Raw genomic sequence first — 18,139 nt, 5'->3', positions numbered from 1 at the left:
TTACAAAAGAAAAGCACAGTTTATGAAAATCCTCATCACTGCTAAAAGATGAATCTGTTGCTGCTTCGAAGACCATACGTTTATTTTATATCACTTTTCAATATGAAGATACTTCACATTAGAGAAGCTTTTTTTCCGAGGTCTTAAATTAATCCCTCTCTCCCCTCACAATAAGTTTGTGCCTCATATTTATTTATTCACCATCTTCCGCTTTTTATCCTGTTTGAGTGAGCACTTCTTCTTTATCATTTCAACCATTCTCGCTGGTTTCATGTCACTTTCTTATTTTTATTAGCTTCCTCTGCAATTCAATAATGGGCTTTATTCCTCTTCTTCATTCTTTTATCTTCAATAATCCCTCGAAAAAAAAAAAGGCTCTATGGCTCAAATTAAACCTCACATTTCCTGATCTGCCTCTGCCACCGTTTCCCTTTTCGGTCTAAATCATATTTTTGTTCTCTCGACATTGCAGGTCACTATTCACCCTGGAAGACTCCTAAGCAGGTAACATGCATCAGCTTCCAAAATCTGGACCGTCCCCAGCTTTTGAAGCATCGATATAGATTTTAGTGGCAGCGGCTGCAACACGTGCTATAATCCCATCGACTCCTCTGCTCTCCAGAAATGACTTTTCTGTCCCTCCATCGTCGTACTAACTCTACTGATGATTCACTCCATGTCCGTGGCTTTTATAGCAGCTAGCCCTTGATGGCTGTCCCTCCTTTTATTGCTGTGAGATGGCAAAAAAGGTCAAGTAGCGCACTCATAACACCAGCAGACTCTTGATCCCGCTCGTCAGACTTGATTCATGGCCCTGACTCGGTGCCATCAGGGTTATACGCACATCCATGTATGTGAGTGCTTCGGCGCGGCCCAGATGCATTTGCGTCACTTTCTTAACCTTCACTTCACAACATCTTCCTGATTTCTGAAAGCTTTTTTATACCTTACACTTCCTCTTCCCGGTCGTTTATCTTTCCTTTCACCTTTATTTCCTTTTATCACATTAAAGTGAAATCCCCTCTTGCTGCTTCCTGTTCTGCCTCAAACACATTCCTGTAGCATCATGCTCTCCTGAGGCTGAGCAACAACCCACCAAACATCCTCTCAGATCAGGTTCCCTCTGTCTTTTACATTTCTCACCCTCACCCTCATGCCTGGACGTCCTGCCAGCCCCTGACCCCGGATCAGGATGTCCCCGTCCTGGATCGCCACCAACGGCCCAGAAACAAACCTCCATTGCTTTAAAGTCACCCCCCCCCCTTTGGAATCCGCCCATTGTTCATCATCTCTGCTCCCCCCCCCCCCCCCCTCTATTTTATCAATCTCCTGCATCTCCCTCGGAATAATTCTAATTCTGAGCTCTGAAGGAAAAGCTTTGAACATCACAGTGCAGCAGCCAGCGTGCAGAGCCTCACTCTTCTTTTTACCCCCTGGTGGTAATTTGTTGCTGTCCTGCCCCTCTCCCCCAGCTGCTGTACACCCCCCCTACACACAAACACACACACACACACACACACACACACACACACACACACACACACACAGAGTTCAGCCTCAGTTTAATTGGATTTCATTTGTTACAGGAAGACTTCCACAGCTATGAGAAGGAAATATGGAGGAAACTCGGCTAATAAGGGAAGAACAGGGAATTGATATAATTGTCATATCGACCTGCAGCCGAGCGCAGCCCTGAGCCACTGAGAGTTTCATTTGCAAATGAGCTCATCGAGGTTTGTCTGTCAGATTCAGCACCTTCCGTGTTTCCACATCAGCCTTAATGTGGACTTTATACTTTTATATACAGGTGGAGAAAGTCCTCAGATAATCCGGAGGCTCTCGCTCGGACATTTATGTTCACGAACGCACCTCCTCCCGAGTTGTGTGCGTGTCTGGAAGCAGCTCTAGTGTGTGCTTGCTTTAAAAGTCTTAAAACAAACAGACATTAAAGAGACAGACAGAGTGGAAGAGAGACGAGGATGCAGTCGTCTCATCTCAGGCGTAACAAGGTCTCCAGTCTCTGCAGCCCGGCCCCCGTGCAGACGTGCTCCACATCAATGGGCTCGACTCAAACCATAACGAATGGGAACACTTTTGATTCCGGCCCGGAGCTTTTATGGAGCTGATATTTATTCTCAGTACATCTTGAACCAGATGCCCCCATAATTCTGGATATTAAAGTGTGCCATATGCAGCCGGTCTCCCGACTCGGTTTCAAACAGCTCATCGCTCTCCCTCCGGATCCATCGCTCACACTTCCTGACGTGTCCCTGTGTCAGCGCCGCGGCTCATCTGACACATCAAGGCTGACACTCTGACTGGTGTCACAACACTGACGCTGTCACCACAAATACTTGACAGCACACACATACATGTTGTGTTTTGGAAGCAAAATTGGCCAAAATACACAATATGTATCACCTCCTTTTTGCTATTATCTAAAACTCCCCTCCATCATCCTTCTGTGTACTTCTTCATGTCCTTTGTTATTATTATTTGTTACACACTAACCTCACTCACTCTCTGGCTTCCTGTCTGTCCAGCTAGACTTGACCGTTCACTAAACCCCCGTCCCAGACAGTGATTGGCCCGTTACTGCTCAGTAACAATAACCAGGCATGAAAGGCCCTGTCAAGTTTGGCGTTTCTCTACACGGCCGAAAAACAGACAATTCTCATTTTTTAACGAGTTCAGAATGTGGTGTCGTTTCTTCAACAAAAAGGCAAGAGAGTAAAGTCTGGATATAACTGTTTACCTTCTTTAACATAAGCTGCAATCATTTATTTAACATTGATTCAAAGGCAAAACACACGACAGCAGCAAATGACCGAATGAAGTCATTGTCTTTCGAGTTACAAGTTAGAATTAAAGTGATTAGAGGTAAAAACAGCAGCTCTGCTCTTTATTTAATTCAGGACTTTCCCATTCCAAACAACATTAGCTAAACGTCAGCTTTGTTTCAAAGGCAGAACGCTCGTAATTAGTTATCAAGCTGGAATTAACAGAGTAAAAACAGCAGCTTTGTTCTTTTAATGGATTTGGGAAAGTTCTATCTTCTAACAACATTAGCAAGATGGTTGCACATTAGTCCGACACATCGATTTCAGCTTATCCTTAAATCCCGAAGAAGGCTAACTAGCTTTATTCTGAAGTACAAAAAACAATGACTCCTGCACTGATCATTAGCTGGTGAGAAGCTTCTGTTTCTAAACATGTTATAGATAAGCAGCATTGTCTCAAACCAGAACCTATTGTTTCAAAGTTACTATGAATTTAGTGTGTTGTTGGGGAACAGAGAACTTGACAGGCATAGCGGCCATGGGTTTAGCAAACGGTCAAATATCATCAGAGCAAACCCTCCTTTAGTTTTGTTCTCATGCTAATCAAGCTAACCGAGACTGGACTCTGGGAAGTACTGACCCCTCATGCCGCTGTGCTTTACAGGTGCTGGAGCAGTGGGATTCCCAGCAGGGCCAGGGCAGCCCCGCTCAGACCAGCCTGTCGGCCCCTGTTATCCCCCACAGCGCCCCCTTCCCGACACACCATCTTCACAGGGCCTCGGTCCCAGACTCTGCCCCCCTGGCCCTGGCTAAACCCGACCCCTATGACCTTTATGAGAAGTCCAGGTCTATCTTTGAGAGTAGGCGTAAGTACCAGAGCTAGGTAGCACTGTGGGTAACGACCCGTCACCGGGAGGCGGTGCCGTGAAGATTCATCACTTTCTCTCTTTGTTGCACAAACACACACAGGAGAAGAGGAAATCGCGAAAATTCAAATATCAAAATGTGTTTTTATTTGTACAGCCGATATCCACGAATCACAATTTGGGGTTTCACAAGGTGCAAGAGAAACTTCATCGAGAGCCACACGTTAAAAAGCTTCTTGAAGTGATTGACCGTCTTTCTATCAGAGATCAGACGCCCATTAGCATTTGCAGCTACTTATCCTGGTGTTATCTCCTTTGATCCTTGTTCATTAAACGCACACAAACAAAGCAGCATATTCACTAACGGCCTCTTTATTGACCGGTGGGATCTTTACGTCGAGGCGGTGACATCCTGGCACCTCGCGCCATAAACACCGGAGGAATAAACCAGCGTTTTATTTCTGTGCCAGTGATAATACCTCCCCATCCATTTGTTAAGAAAGTCTTTTTTTCCTTTCCTTGGGAGGACATTATCATCAGGACGCATCATTACTCTTCCCACAACTCTGCGGAAATGTTAGTGGGTTGTTTTTATGTGTGTGGGTGTTTGATTGTGTGGTTGTGTGTGTGTGTTCAGGTGGGTGGCTGCTGTTAGGATTGTAGAAACACTGAGGTTATAATTCAAACTCTGCACAATCTTTTAGTCTTTTATCTACTGGTCTATAACATTGACTGTATGAAGATGGACGATGTGAGAGCCGCCCCAAATCATCTTGATCGCCCCCTGGTGGCTGGCTGGTGTAGGTCATAAACCCCTGACACCTCCATGTTACGCAAACTTACTCCGAATATGTTGATTCAGAGTGAAACTGTTTCTGTAGAGATCTGCTCCTGTTCTGATTGAAAGCTCGACCTTGATCTGAGGTCAAAACTTTATTTTCTGCACTTCAAAACAAATCCAATCCGAAAAATGACCTTGACGTGATTTTTTGGTGTTTTTTTTTACTGCGATAACGATGTTTTCTGTAAGTACTTTCAAACATTGCCTTGGTAACATCCTGTATTTACCAGCTGGATCTCTGCAGCACTGGATGTGGTTTCTGTGGTAGCAGCTGCGTCACCGCTCTCGTCTGTAGTCATGATATCATCTTCTCCCATCATCCCTGCTGGGTCCCAGCAGAGCGCTCCCTGTGATTAAAACAGTCGGAATTGGAATCAATTTTTCATTCACAGCCACTTGTCTTCGGTTGACTTCCTTTCGCTACTTTGCAGATCCTGTTGTTGTGTGAAGCCCCTGATTGCAGATTAGTGCTCGCGTCCCACCTCACGCTGTAAACAAAGAAGCGCTATATTATTATTATACAGCCGTAAGCACTTCCTGACGTTTATGGATGATGCTGAAGTTCTGCGGTGACAGTTGTGCTGAGACACGGCCTTTTCTGCCTCGTTCTAGTCTTTGTGGAAGTTTGTGCATTTTCCGTTGTGCTCTCCGAGTGCGTGCTGCCTGTGTGTGAGCAAGATTCGTGCATCTGTTATTGTTTATTGGTGCGTTTCTCTCTTCCTGTGTAGAACCCGGCCAACCGAGGACTGTGTTTCCTGTGGACCTGACAGGTAAAAGTCTGATCCCTGCTTGGACACTGTTAGAGAACAAACTGTCACCGCAGCAAGCTAACAGAATTTTGTGTTTGTCGACTGTGGTTGTGTTACTCCAGGGGCGGAGTACCAGGACATCGAGGTCCACCTGCGCAGGCAGAAATCTGGGTTCGGGTTCCGGGTGCTCGGGGGCGATGAGGCCGGGCAGCCTGTGAGTCCGGAGACGCGTGAGAAGGCTCGTATGGCGATGGGCGTGGAACCCTGTCATTTCCTCCTCTCTAACCCACTACACACACACTGTGCTCACCTAACCCCCTGACCTCTGACCCCCCCCCTCCCCCGAGAGAGTGGTGGCTCTGGCTGCTTTAGTGTCTTCTGCTGTCTGTCAACGTAACAAAACAAGATTCCAACAGTGTTCTTCAGCCGATTATTTATCACTTATAACAAGTTAACACCCACTGCATGTGACACTCAAACAAGTCCAGCATCTGAACCCGTCGGATCTCCACTTCCTATTTGTGACAGTTGACGTTCTTCTAATAGATCTTGATCGGGGCGATCATCGAGAAGAGTCCGGCGGATCTGGACGGACGCCTGCGGCCCGGGGACGAGCTCCTGTTCGTGGACGGGATCCCGGTGGTGGGGAAACCTCACCGGTACGTGATCGACCTGATGCACGGGGCGGCACGGAACGGTCAGGTCAGCCTGGTCATCAGGAGGAGAGTGCAGGCGCCAGGTGAGAGATCAGGGATGGAAGCTCCTTATTATCATCACATCTTATAAATGAATCTATGATTTGATTGATCGTTAAGAGTAATTTATGGTCATGTAATAAATACAGTTCCAAAGCTGCTACTGGAGAGAATACGATTGTAAATATTCACAGTTTTATGGCTTTAACTGTCAAGTTGACTCTTTAAAAGGTTGAATGAGGTCGTATATCAAACCTTCCTGAAGAACTTCACTTTTAAATATATGTGTTTTCTGCAGAAAAATAAGTTTTTCAGCATTTGCAAATCATAGAGACGGGAAACAAGAGCAAGGGGATGACATGCTGATGTGACCAAGTATTACAGGTTCAAGTCAGTCTGCAAATTGCATCACATGCATAGTAACTGCTTGACCACCTGGATAACCCATTGACCAATGGGCTGTTAGTAATGGAAAGATATCCACTTTTAATTTAATATGATGAACAGTTGACTTGAAACACCAGTTAGTGCGACTGGGACAGATCCTCAGTGACGAACCCAGAAGACGAGAAACGTCCACACACCAGTTGATTCTCCCACAGACCTTTTAACTGGTGGACGGACATTGCTCAGTGAAGGGACTTCCCTGCAAAGCCCCTGCAGCCCAGACCTTGATCTATTCCTCTAACCAGAGTTCCCAGCGAACAGTGAGTTCCAACACGACAACCTAAATAAAACTCTGATTTAAAATAAATCTGTGATGACTTTAGTGGCTGGATGTCGTAGCATGGGAGGTCTCTCTTCTGGTGTTAACACTGGTGGGACACATTTTTCTTTTTGTCCACAAATACAATGAAACAAGCAAAAACAAACAATGTGTGTTGCCAGAAGCCTCAGTTTAATTCTTCATGGAGCTCAGCCCACGCTGCTGCACGGGGACATGTTCCTGCAGCATGATGAACGTGGGCTCTGCTGCTGTAAATACTCACACTGACGCTTTTTATATATGAGAAACATCGAGTCTCATCCTTAAAATAGACGGAGGATGAACATTTTAATTTGAGACGTAGTGACGGCTCTGTCACTGAAAACATCTTCGGGAGGAACACGGTTAACTCTGCACTCATCAGCTTTGAGGTTATGAGGTGACTTGATATCGCGGGCCGCCCACATGTCCACAGCTCTCGTCCTGTAATGATTAATAAAGCAGAATTTAATCAGTGAGAAAACCGAAGTTCTAATTTCACATTAATTGCACTGAAACCTCTGGAGATCGCTCTGGTTCTTCTACAAGCTCCTTCACCTTTGAGTCTGCACACTGGGACGACACGTCTCCTCGTGTGAACTCCGGCCTCCTCCGTCCTCATTATTACCTCTCACACACACAGACACACACACACACACACACACACACACACACACACACACACACACACTCACAGACACACACACACTGTTCTCACCAATCCACTTCTTCCCACTCTCTTTCGCCTTCTCCGTCAATTTCTGCTCACCAAAGGCTACTGGGTGACTCATGCCTGGCCTCTTCTGTGGCCCTTACTTCCGTCCTAATTGTCTGGCTCCCACTGGCACTTAGCGAGACGTCAGACTCCGCTCTCTGCTCCGAGCTCACACCTCCTCCTGCACCCAACTCCCCACTCTGGACTATTTTCTCCCATCGTAAAATAACTATCTGTGTCAGTCAGCGGGCGTGAAGCAGAACTACGCGAACGTACGTGGCTGTTTAAAGAGACAAATCTCCCTGAATCTTCATTCCGGTAAACTGAAGTTACGATTTAAATTCTCGATGAGCCTTCAAAACCACAACATCAGGTTTGATCTAGAAGCTGCTCGCACCCTGGATTGTCACGGTGCCGCATTTTAATGATGTTTTTTTTTACCGCGTGGTGACTGATGTGTTACTTTTTCTGTTGCGCTCTCCTTTTTTAAAGATCGGAGAAGAAAAACAGCTCCCGCCTGTCAAATTAATTGTTTTCTTTGCACGTTTAAAATTAGCTTTGGATTCTATTGAAGAAAATTATTTTGTTTCTGGGGAAAACAACATCAAGAGAGACAGAGAAGAGGAATCTTAAATTACATTCATCTGTAGAAGAGAAACACATTGTGACTGACGGACGGGATTTGATCTGAAATGTGTTTGTGAGATCTGTGGGGAGACGTGGAAAACAGCCAAGTACATTTACTCAACTAAAGTACAACTAACGGGTACTTTACTTGATTGTTCTACTTCACAACATATCAGACGGGAACTATTCAGCTTTTTACTCAACTACATAAATTTGACATCTGTAGTTTAAGATTGTACATAAAACTGGATCTGCTCCAAATTGAATATCTTCTTCCTCCACCAAATTTCATGGAAATCAGTTCAGTAGTGTTTTCCGGAAAATAATAAAATTCGTGTCACAGGGTCGTTCTTTCTGCCGTAAGAGTACTTTTACTTTTGATACACCAATGATATATTTGTACATTCTGTTCTGCACAGTTATAATAGTTACGTTACTTATTCCCCCCCCTCCCCCTCCAGGTGAGCCCTGTCCGGAGAACGGCCGCAGCCCCGGCTCGGTCTCCACGCAGCACAGCTCCCCGCGCAGCGACTTCACGTACGCCAACAGCACCGGCATCAACCCGCCGCCCAACACCTGCGTGGGCAACGCGGCCTCCTCGGACGGGACGTCGACCCCCAGCGCTCAACCCAGCGACGTCATCATCAACAGGAAGGAGAGCGAGGGCTTCGGCTTCGTCATCATCAGCTCGCTGAACCGGCCCGAGGCGCCCGCCGCTAACAGTGAGTCCTGTGCTTGTTTCAGTGCGGTTTGATGGAGGGAAGTAGATTCTCCTGCATCATCAGTCATCGTCTCTACACTGTTTAACCTCGGGGGGGGGCTAAACCTCACGTGAACCCTCTCAGACACACATCTAAGATGACATGTAATCTTTATTTAGTGTCAAGATAAACCTCAGTATATGAGAGGAGGTCACGACTCATTAAATAGTGAAGCACCTCTCTTTTTATCTGCTGAATTATGCACCCCCGCCCACGACACGTCAGTCACACACATCTCTGCTGCTGCCGAGCATCAGTGCATCGCCCACACACATGGGAGAGAGAGAAACCTGGATGCCTTACATAAGCCCGGGGTGAATCGTAAAACCAGAGAGACAGAGACACACTCAGTCAGTCAGGGAGCGAGCGAGCACACGCAAGTGTAATCCGCCAATCTGCTGCAGAGAGCGCGTCCTCACCTGCAGCGTGTTGCGTTCGATTCCCCCCCCCGACAGCTGTGCCCCACAAAATCGGCCGCATCATCGAGGGAAGCCCGGCCGACCGCTGCGGGAAGCTGAAGGTGGGAGACAGGATCCTGGCGGTGAACAGCCAGTCCATCGTCAACATGCCCCACGCCGACATCGTCAAGCTCATCAAGGATGCAGGCCTCAGCGTCACCCTGAGGATCATACCGCAGGAAGGTGAGAGAGCACGTGCACACTCACACACACACACACGCACTACACACTACACACACCCACGTTACAGAGGAGGGTCTGAAACTGCAGGACTTTGCGTCGACAGTGATTTATGACAGTAATTGAACTGGCTCGGTTAAATCAAAGTTGTTGTATAAGTTTAGCAAAATCTGATTCTTTTTAGATTAACTGTCACTTTCATTCACTTATATTGTTTTCTTTAGGTCTCAAACTTCTCTTCAAATCTCCAATTTAACGCTTTAGAGTTGTTCTTTATGATTCGTTTGGGAAAATAAGATTAAAAGCCAACTTAATATTTACGTGACATTTATGAACTCAGTCTTCAGAGCTACATTAAAGGAACCCAATGGAGATATTGACCACTAGGGGCACTATTGAGCAAAGCTTTTATTGGTAGGTCAACACTGTTTGTATTGTGAGCAGCTCAACCAACAAGACTCGTACAAAGATGGACGACATGACAGCTTCCCAGAAGTGAAGCCAAACCGTCTCCATCGCCACCTGCTGGCTGGCTGCTGTATAGGTCATAAATCCTGCCCTCTCCATGTTCGTGGATGGGACATGGACCAAATTACAAGTGGAGACACGTCATCCATCTTTATTCACAGTCCATGATCAACTTGGCTTTACAGTTGTTTTAAAGCAGTTATACGCTTGTTGTTATGTCTCCAGGTTGTGAAACAAATCCAATAACGCAGGTTTTACCTTTTTTAAATGGTTGAAAAAAGGATGAAGATATTTGTGATATGATTTTTCTTTTCATTATTCTCATCCCAGAGATCAGCAACCCCCCCTCGGCCCACAGCTCGGAGAAGCAGAGCCCCATGGCGCAGCAGCACAGCCCTAAGACGCAGCCCGGCATCGTGGCCTCCGAGCCCAGCCCGGCAGCCACGGAACTCAACCCCTCCGTCGGCCAACCCAACCCGGTGCCCCATCAGAGCCCTGTGACCCAGCTGCCCGCCCCTCCGCCTCCGACCTACGTCCACGAGAGCAGGTGAGACGCAGGTTCACAAGGAGGCCGGGTTACAGAGCGGCACACATCTAACAGTTACACCACAAACCCGTCTCATCCTGGTGCTGCGTTAAAGTGTCATGTTTTGATTTGCTGACACAGGGAAGCTTTTTTATAGACTCGCCCTCTATCTGTCTCTGGGGCAGAACACAGTAGAGGGAGTCCCTCTCCTCCCTCTGCCTCCATTCTCTCTTCCCTTTCTTCACCTTTTCCTTCTTTCGTTCTCTTGCTGCACTTCTTTCCCCTCTTTCTCGAACTTATAACGTCTTTTTGATTCTCCCTCTCTCGCCGTCTCCCATCAGTTTGTTGCATAACATCACTTAACTCCCAAGGCGCTAAATTATTTACCGAAATTGCTTCTTTTATCGAGATCTGTTGAATTTTTCACAGAGAAGTGCAGGTGTCCAGAGTGTCATTGTCTTTTCCCTCTGCTTCAAACAATGAACGAGTCTCTCTGGGCTCAGTATCAGCAGCCAATCAGAGACGGCTGTATCCCACACACGAAGAGGCCATGTTGTGCTTTTGACTTCATTTGGTCACGGTATCATAACCTGCTGATACATGCCCTCGACCAATCACAAGACTATCTCAGCTGTCAATCATGATGACTGGAACAGACAGAAACCATCTTTAAGATAAATGCATTTGACGTACAACTTATTACTTTGGTCCATGTCCCGTTCACTAACATGGAGAAGGCAGGGTGGATGATCTATACTACAGCCAGCCACCAGGGGGAGATCTAGATGAGTTGGCTTTAGTTTTGGAGAGCTGTCATTTCGTCTGTTTTTTATAATATAGGTCTAGTTTGATGGTTTTCAATCTGACTGTTAAAACAAGCCGACTCTGTCCTTGTGACCCAGCACCATGAGAGTTAACTGTGACAGGTGTAGGAATCCTCATGGACGTTCCTCTGATCCTCTGATAGTTACAGGTCAGAAGTGAAAGCGAGGCAGGACGTCAAACCGGACATCCGACAGCCGCCGTTCACGGATTACCGACAGCCGCCGGTGGACTACCGGCACCCCCCTGTGGCCGACTACCGGCAGCCGCCCACGTTGGACTACAGACACCCTCCGCTACTGGACTACAGACAGCTGGCCGCGGACACCAGGCAGTACATGCCTGATTACAGAATGCCACCAGTTCAGGTGAGGGTGTTTTCCATCATTCTGCTGGTTCTCCTGTGGGGACGCAGAGGAATTGAGTTTTTTCCACAAGTAGGAACGAAGACTGAATTTCTGAGACCAGTTAATTGATACTTAAAGGAGCACTGGTCAATAGTGTGTTGTGGGAAATGTGTGTGAAGCGTTTTATCAACTTTCAGCTCATAGTTTTGGTTTTACCCTTCTGGTTCAGTCTCACTTTGCTCATCAGTGTTTTTTAAAATACACTTGTCAGCGCTCTCTGCTGGACAAACAGTGTAATCATGGTTTCTAAATGACGTCAAACTTATTTTGTGTATGTCTTTACTGCAATGTGGTATTTCCTCATTAATGCCAATAGATTCTGAGCTTAGCTTAGATCTGCTGATATCATCCGCCTCTGCTCTGCTCATAATTTATACAGCATTAAAATGTTACTCTTTGTTCCCAGTTCAAGGCTTTTCAGTGTACTGCCTCTAATGAAGATCCAGAAACTGCCATAAATGTTCATAACGAATTCAAGTCCTCCTTTAAAAGTTATAATTTTTTATTTTAGACAGATTTTATTCATGTCCTCATCGTTTTTGCAGCTAATTCAATGTATTCAAAGTTCTGACTGCCAGCTCCCTTCTGAAAAGTTTTTTTCTTTAGCTCAAACTAAACTACACTACTTCAAAACTCACATAGTTTTTTAAATTACATATTTCTATATTTTATAAGTTGTTTCTCAGCCAATTGGAAGTCAGGGATAGAAACTAAGCAGTGAAATATAAAACTTTACACGCTGTATGCGGTCATAGTCCCGTGTCCTATGTTCTGTTGAGTCTCATCCTGTCTCATCATGTCTCAGCTCACACAGGACTTCGACTTCTTCACGGTGGAGCTGGACAAAAGTGTGAAGGGCTTCGGTTTCAGCATCCGTGGGGGGCGGGAGTACAAGATGGACCTGTTTGTCCTGCGACTGGCAGAGGACGGACCGGCCATCCGCAACGCGAGGATGAGGGTGGGTTCTGATGACGTGATTTATTTTAAAGAAAGCAACTATCACCCCCCCCCCCGCTATAGAGGTTAAGCTGCTTTCTATCTTTGTGGATTACATGGCAGACGCTCCCTGTAATTGTCTGATGTTATCAAAGCTCAGAGAGGGTTTGTCCTTTTGTGGTTTTTCAGAAGTTGGTCTCCTCCCAGAAGTTCCTAAAACTCAGTGCGTTTAGTAACAGATAATATTCAGACAGATAAAGAAAGATAACGTGTTTAAGTGGGACGACTTCAATTCTACTTTGATGTTTGCAGATCTGCACAATTCTCTCTCTCCAGATGAAGTTGTGACTGTGTTCGGTGAAAGAACAGACGCATGTTTTCACATTTTCTCAGGACCTACTCAAAATGCGAAAGAAAATCAAACAAAGCAAAAGGCTTCACTTCTACATCCCCCTCATTTCCTCCTGGTGCTTTGCTGCCAGAGACAGAATTTCACAGCAGCTTTTCTCTACTTGTCGATGTCGGTTTAATTCAACAACACATCGCTGCCGGTCTTCTGTTTCCTCTTTCTCTTACTTGTATGTTCCACGTTCTTTACGTCTGCGGCTCCGATAGCTTAAGTCTGCTCAACAGTCCTTATCTGTAATGAACCTGTAAAAGATAATGTGTGGTAAATGCCCCCAGGGGAGATATTAGTTCACCTCCTCAGTGGTGTAGTTGGAGGAGGAGGAGGAGGAGGAGGAGGAGGAGGAGGAGGAGGAGGGAATCTATCTTCAGCTTCACTTCAAGTCAGAAAAGAAGCTGCCAAGTCGTCTGATCAGTGGTGAAAGGCACCGTAAAAATCCTGCAAGTCCTAAATCCTACTCAAAGTAAAACATATAACATAAATATGCACTCGTATGTTATTTTGAAAAATAGAAATTTCCCAAGTGATTCTTTTAAATAGATAAAGCGCACAACTCTACCAAGGACCAACAATTCCTCCTGTAGCTTTTTCCGAAATCCTGCTGACTGACAAACAATAAAAACATAATTTCCTTTGCGGATGTGATAAATTAAAAGTACTATGTTTACATTCTAGTACCATCTTTTCCCTAGAAAGCTTGATTGTTGGAAAGTACAAGGTTGTACCTGAGTAAATGTACTGAGCTGCTTTCGATGAACTGCTTCTCAGTTACAGAAACTCACTGAGTCTGGAGCAGATTCCAGAGAACAAGGTGCAGAGAACACTTTGATCTCTCCTCCGACCCCCCTCTGTGTGTGGGGGGGGGGGATCAGTCTGTATTTAACTTAAGTACATGTGAGACGCTGGTTAGAAAGCACCTGACGCGTCTGTCACTTTGGATCTGAGCGTTATTAAGATGCAGAAAAGCCCCAAAAAACCCACTTGTGCCTTGACTCCCCGCTGTCGCTCTGACATTTGGAGTTCAGGCCAAATGGTTTCTCCTCGACCGGCTCAACAGGTTCTTTGTCACATCTTCAAAAGAAATGTAATTTGTCCCGAGCTGCCGTACACCAATCACAGCAGAGGAGCACTGACAGTTTCTAACAAGCTCCAAGTGCCAGACTGGATCGTTTTAAGAAGATTGTATGAAGTGATTGGTTGTTGCAGATCATCGTTGAGTGGGTCTAATTACCCCCCCCTCGCAGCTCTGAGAAGGGAGCAGCCCCCCCCCCCCCCCCCGCTCCACATTCACACGTCGTCCATCAAACTTTATTAAAGATGAAAATGGAGGCTCGCTCTCCTCGGCTGTTACGAGGTGAGGATTAATGAGGGAGTCGTCTTCCCCTCCCACCTCTGTCCAGACCACTCTAATGGGTCCTCCTGTCTCCACTCCAGTCCGCTCCTGACTTTCAAATTAGCCTGATCATTACCACAGGACTTCTCCATTTGTTAGCGCAATTGGCCCGGAACGTTTTTTGTCCCCTTACCCATGAATCCCCCCCCCTGGAGGGAGGGACGACACTTGACCCGTCCTCGTGTCCGTCCGGTAGCGTCCACGGAACAAATACAAACTCTCCAGTTGATGTTTATATTTGCAGCTGACTGTTCAGCTTATTAGAATTCATCAGGGCGTCTTAATACGTTTCTCAGCAGCTCCACAGAAAGGCGTTCGCCATAATTCCATTCAAATGACATGTCGGAATTACGGCTGAAGTTAATTACAGCTGACGGCAGCTCCTGACGGGTAACGCTTATTAATGCTCGCAGAGGCTCACGGGAAAGCAAATGAATTATGGATCCATATTGATCTTTATAAATCACTGTCGTCCGCAATAAAAGAAGCTTGTTAATTTTTCTATTTGGTACGTGCCACCCGCTCGTCTCCAGCCCCGCTCGCTGGTAATTGGCTCGGTCCTCGGTTCCTTAAACAGCTTCATTAATTTGCTCATCTCACTGGTGGCCCTGTGTACGTCCCCAAGAGGCTCATGGGACAAGATGGCAGCTAATAAAGATGTAATGTTATTAATTGGGGGTTTCTGGCAGTCACACCTCGCTCAAATGAGCCGGCGACAGTTTAAAGGACCAGTGGTGGTTTGGATTTAAGAGGATTCATCAGCAGAAGTGAAATAATAATAATTACGATGTTTTTATTAGATTATAATCCCCTCAAACTAAGAGTCACTCCTTTTGTTACCATAGAATGAGCCATTTATATCTACATCATGAGTGGGGGGGGTTCTACAGGAGCCCAGAGTGGACAAACCAAACCCTTTGAAGACTATCATCATATTTAATATATGAGGGTAGGGTTCCCTTCTGCATGGGGACTGCAAAATCCCTAGAAACGCTCCTGTTCCTCCCACAGGTATCAGGTTCGGGTCAGTCAAGTTCCTCCAAACTCAGAAAACTGTAAAAACAGCTCTGTCAGACAGTTTGCACAAAGTTAGAAGAAGGTCTAAAACTGTCACCCGCCTACTTTACATCCAGGTCGGGGATCAAATCATTGAGATCAATGGCGAGAGCACCCGGGACATGACCCACGCCCGAGCCATCGAGCTGATCAAGTCCGGAGGTCGGCGTGTCCGTCTCCTCCTGAAGAGGGGGACAGGGCAGGTCCCAGAGTACGGTTAGTACCAGAAACTTTCTTTGTCCTCATCATGTCTTTTAACTCTTAAGATGAATTACTGTCTTTCTAATATCACTCTATAATATCATTATTCTAGCATGTACCTGATATAACTTCTCTTTAATACACTCATTGTATTCTATGTTTACTAATTCTATGTCTTTTCTATCTGGACTAACACTCGTTTATCTTCTGTCCATTTCAGTGATCTATCACTAATTGATTGGTCTAGGTTGTTACTTCCCCTTCTATAGGAATGGTATCTTCCAGTCTCTCCATGTGCATGAAAAGTGACAAGCATGGCTCCCCCTATTTCTTCCTAATGGGCCACTCTAAAGACACGGTTTGTGACCATCCCGACGTTTCTCTCTTCCCTTTAACCCGGGCGTTCTGTGCTGTGGTGTGGTGTGGTTTGTGTGTTTGTGTGTGTATTGTTGTGTTGGTGTAAACAACTGTTCAAGACGCACTTTCATAACCAAACCGCTTGTTTTATGACCTCGGACGGTTGAAGAGTCTTTTGCCTTTCCGCTCTCAGATTTCTCTCCCAGCTGCAGGATGTTGTAAACCTCTCCCGTCTTGACTGGGAGATAAATCATCAGCTACCTGCAGCCGCACAGATAGAGCAAATCGAGCGTTCGCCCTGAGTCAGCCGGAGGAGACGGAACGTAAAATAACCCGGCCGATTATTTACCCCTGTGAAATTTCCGAGTAGCTCGAATTGAGCCTGGAAGGGGGACGTTTACTTGTGTGACACTGCAGGTGATAAAACTCTTAATGCGTCACTCACTCCTGTTGCAACCTCCCACTCGAGGGAAAGACATTTTAGGCGGGAACACGAAACCACTAAAGCCCAAAAGTGACACATGTTCATGAGTGATTTGGCTTCGGAGTCCTTAAACACAGGAAACGCACTTTGGTGATGTCGTCTCCCTCCTCCATCCGGCCCGAGATTTAATTTTCTCTCTGTGAAGTGTTTTTGTACTTTTTACCTTGAGGAGGCCTGATGTGCACACGGGGAGTCTGACTGTGGTCATCCAGGAGACACAGTGCTCCATCATCACAAATCTTCTGTGCTGTTTCGGCAGCTCTCCACGTCACAGGCAGCGTTTTCTAACCCACACGCTCTGTTCCGCGTGGGCTTGATTCAGCATTTCATCACTCGGAGTTTACAGGCACTTTATTTGCATAGTGGAAGGTTAAGCAAATCATCTATGGAGATTAATTAGGCCATTTAAAACATTAGCATAATAATGTTCAAGGGAGCGAGTTATTTTCGCTTCACGTTCATCGCGCTGCGCTTTTCAGGAAACGGCTAAAAGTGAAAACAAAGAACAGTGTTTTGCATAAAGGCATATGGCTGTGTGCACGTGCATGGCTGGGATTGTGTTGCCTGTCTTTGTGTTGCATTGTGTGGGGTTTTGTGTGTCTGTCTAGTGTGAGATTTGAAGCTGAAGGGCACGTATTTATCAAAGTCCTTCTACTCTACATCAAATTGACACGACAGCAAACTATAAAAATAATTAATCACAGCCGCACACGGTGATGAAGTTACATAGAGCAACAGCAGACGTCCAGGGTGAGGACTGGGAGTGAGAGAGGAAATCATTTTCTAACTGGTAATCGTCTGTATGTTACTGTGGGCGATCCAAGAAGAACAGACGGATTAAATAAATCTTTACTTTAGGGGCGATGTAGCTCAAAACCAAATCATAAACTTCCCATAATGCAACTTTCATCTTTTCCGTTAGATGATCCCCGCCGAGTAAACATCTGTCTGACTCTGGGCCTGAAGTTTGTGATGCTGTCGGTGTTGCTTGATTCACTTCCTCAGACTTCAGAGGCTCCTTTAAAGAAACATAAGATATTACATCTGTAAATCAGATATTATAGTATCTCTGTGACTAAAGATTCTCTCCTTTAACATATGGAATTAAAACCAAACAGCCTCTATACGGGTGAAAATACAAGAAACCATAAAAAGAAAAGGTTACTAACTGAAAGCACATTCTCAGGTGAGGATTTTAAAGCCATAATCAATATATTTTAACAAAAACACAATGGAAAATAGCACCTGTACTTTTCTACAAAACCTTTTACCAGGCTGTGACTTACAGCTGCACACGACCTGCCCAGACACACAGTTAGCATGAAGCTGGGGAACCTAGTGGAGCGTTGAGCAGTTGAAGAGCCAGGTGTTTCCCTCGGGAGTCACTGAAGTGCTCACTGGGATTAAAGGAGATGCGAGTATTGGGAGTTGTGTTCATCAGGTGGACACAAACCCTCCAGAGGAATCAATAACAACAGATCAACATCTCTTAATGAGGATATAGGTGTTAAGTTTAAAGTCGGTTGCCAAAACATCTGAAAACAATCAGGTTCAGACTTTCTGGCGTTTTTCTTTTCACATATGAAGATCAAAGCAAGAGATTCACAACAACAGGAAAATGTCCAAGGGCTTCTGGGTATTAATTCAACTTCTGAAATCACGTGTT

General features: G+C 45.7%; 2 protein-coding genes across 2 annotated transcripts in view; both read left to right on the top strand.

The window, feature by feature from the left end:
* Positions 1-13,303, top strand: part of gnai1 (guanine nucleotide binding protein (G protein), alpha inhibiting activity polypeptide 1) — a 204,665-nt gene extending 191,362 nt beyond the window's left edge. The window contains exon 10 of the transcript XR_008333798.1: positions 13,294-13,303. The gene's annotated coding sequence lies outside the window, so the exon portion shown is untranslated. The remainder of the gene's footprint in view (positions 1-13,293) is intronic.
* magi2a (membrane associated guanylate kinase, WW and PDZ domain containing 2a) overlaps positions 1-18,139 on the top strand; it is a 169,971-nt gene that overhangs the window by 150,970 nt on the left and 862 nt on the right. Inside the window, exons 11-22 of the mRNA XM_053414651.1 lie at positions 473-504; positions 3,445-3,646; positions 5,216-5,257; positions 5,359-5,450; positions 5,783-5,975; positions 8,480-8,740; positions 9,235-9,420; positions 10,216-10,432; positions 11,379-11,595; positions 12,455-12,598; positions 15,509-15,647; positions 15,902-15,990. Of these exons, the coding sequence (XP_053270626.1) occupies positions 473-504; positions 3,445-3,646; positions 5,216-5,257; positions 5,359-5,450; positions 5,783-5,975; positions 8,480-8,740; positions 9,235-9,420; positions 10,216-10,432; positions 11,379-11,595; positions 12,455-12,598; positions 15,509-15,647; positions 15,902-15,990 (1,814 nt within the window). The remainder of the gene's footprint in view (positions 1-472; positions 505-3,444; positions 3,647-5,215; positions 5,258-5,358; positions 5,451-5,782; positions 5,976-8,479; positions 8,741-9,234; positions 9,421-10,215; positions 10,433-11,378; positions 11,596-12,454; positions 12,599-15,508; positions 15,648-15,901; positions 15,991-18,139) is intronic.

This window comes from Pleuronectes platessa, chromosome 22 (genome assembly GCF_947347685.1).
Source record: "Pleuronectes platessa chromosome 22, fPlePla1.1, whole genome shotgun sequence".
NCBI classification, from domain to species: domain Eukaryota; kingdom Metazoa; phylum Chordata; class Actinopteri; order Pleuronectiformes; family Pleuronectidae; genus Pleuronectes; species Pleuronectes platessa.
This window is presented reverse-complemented; position numbering and strand designations above follow the sequence as displayed.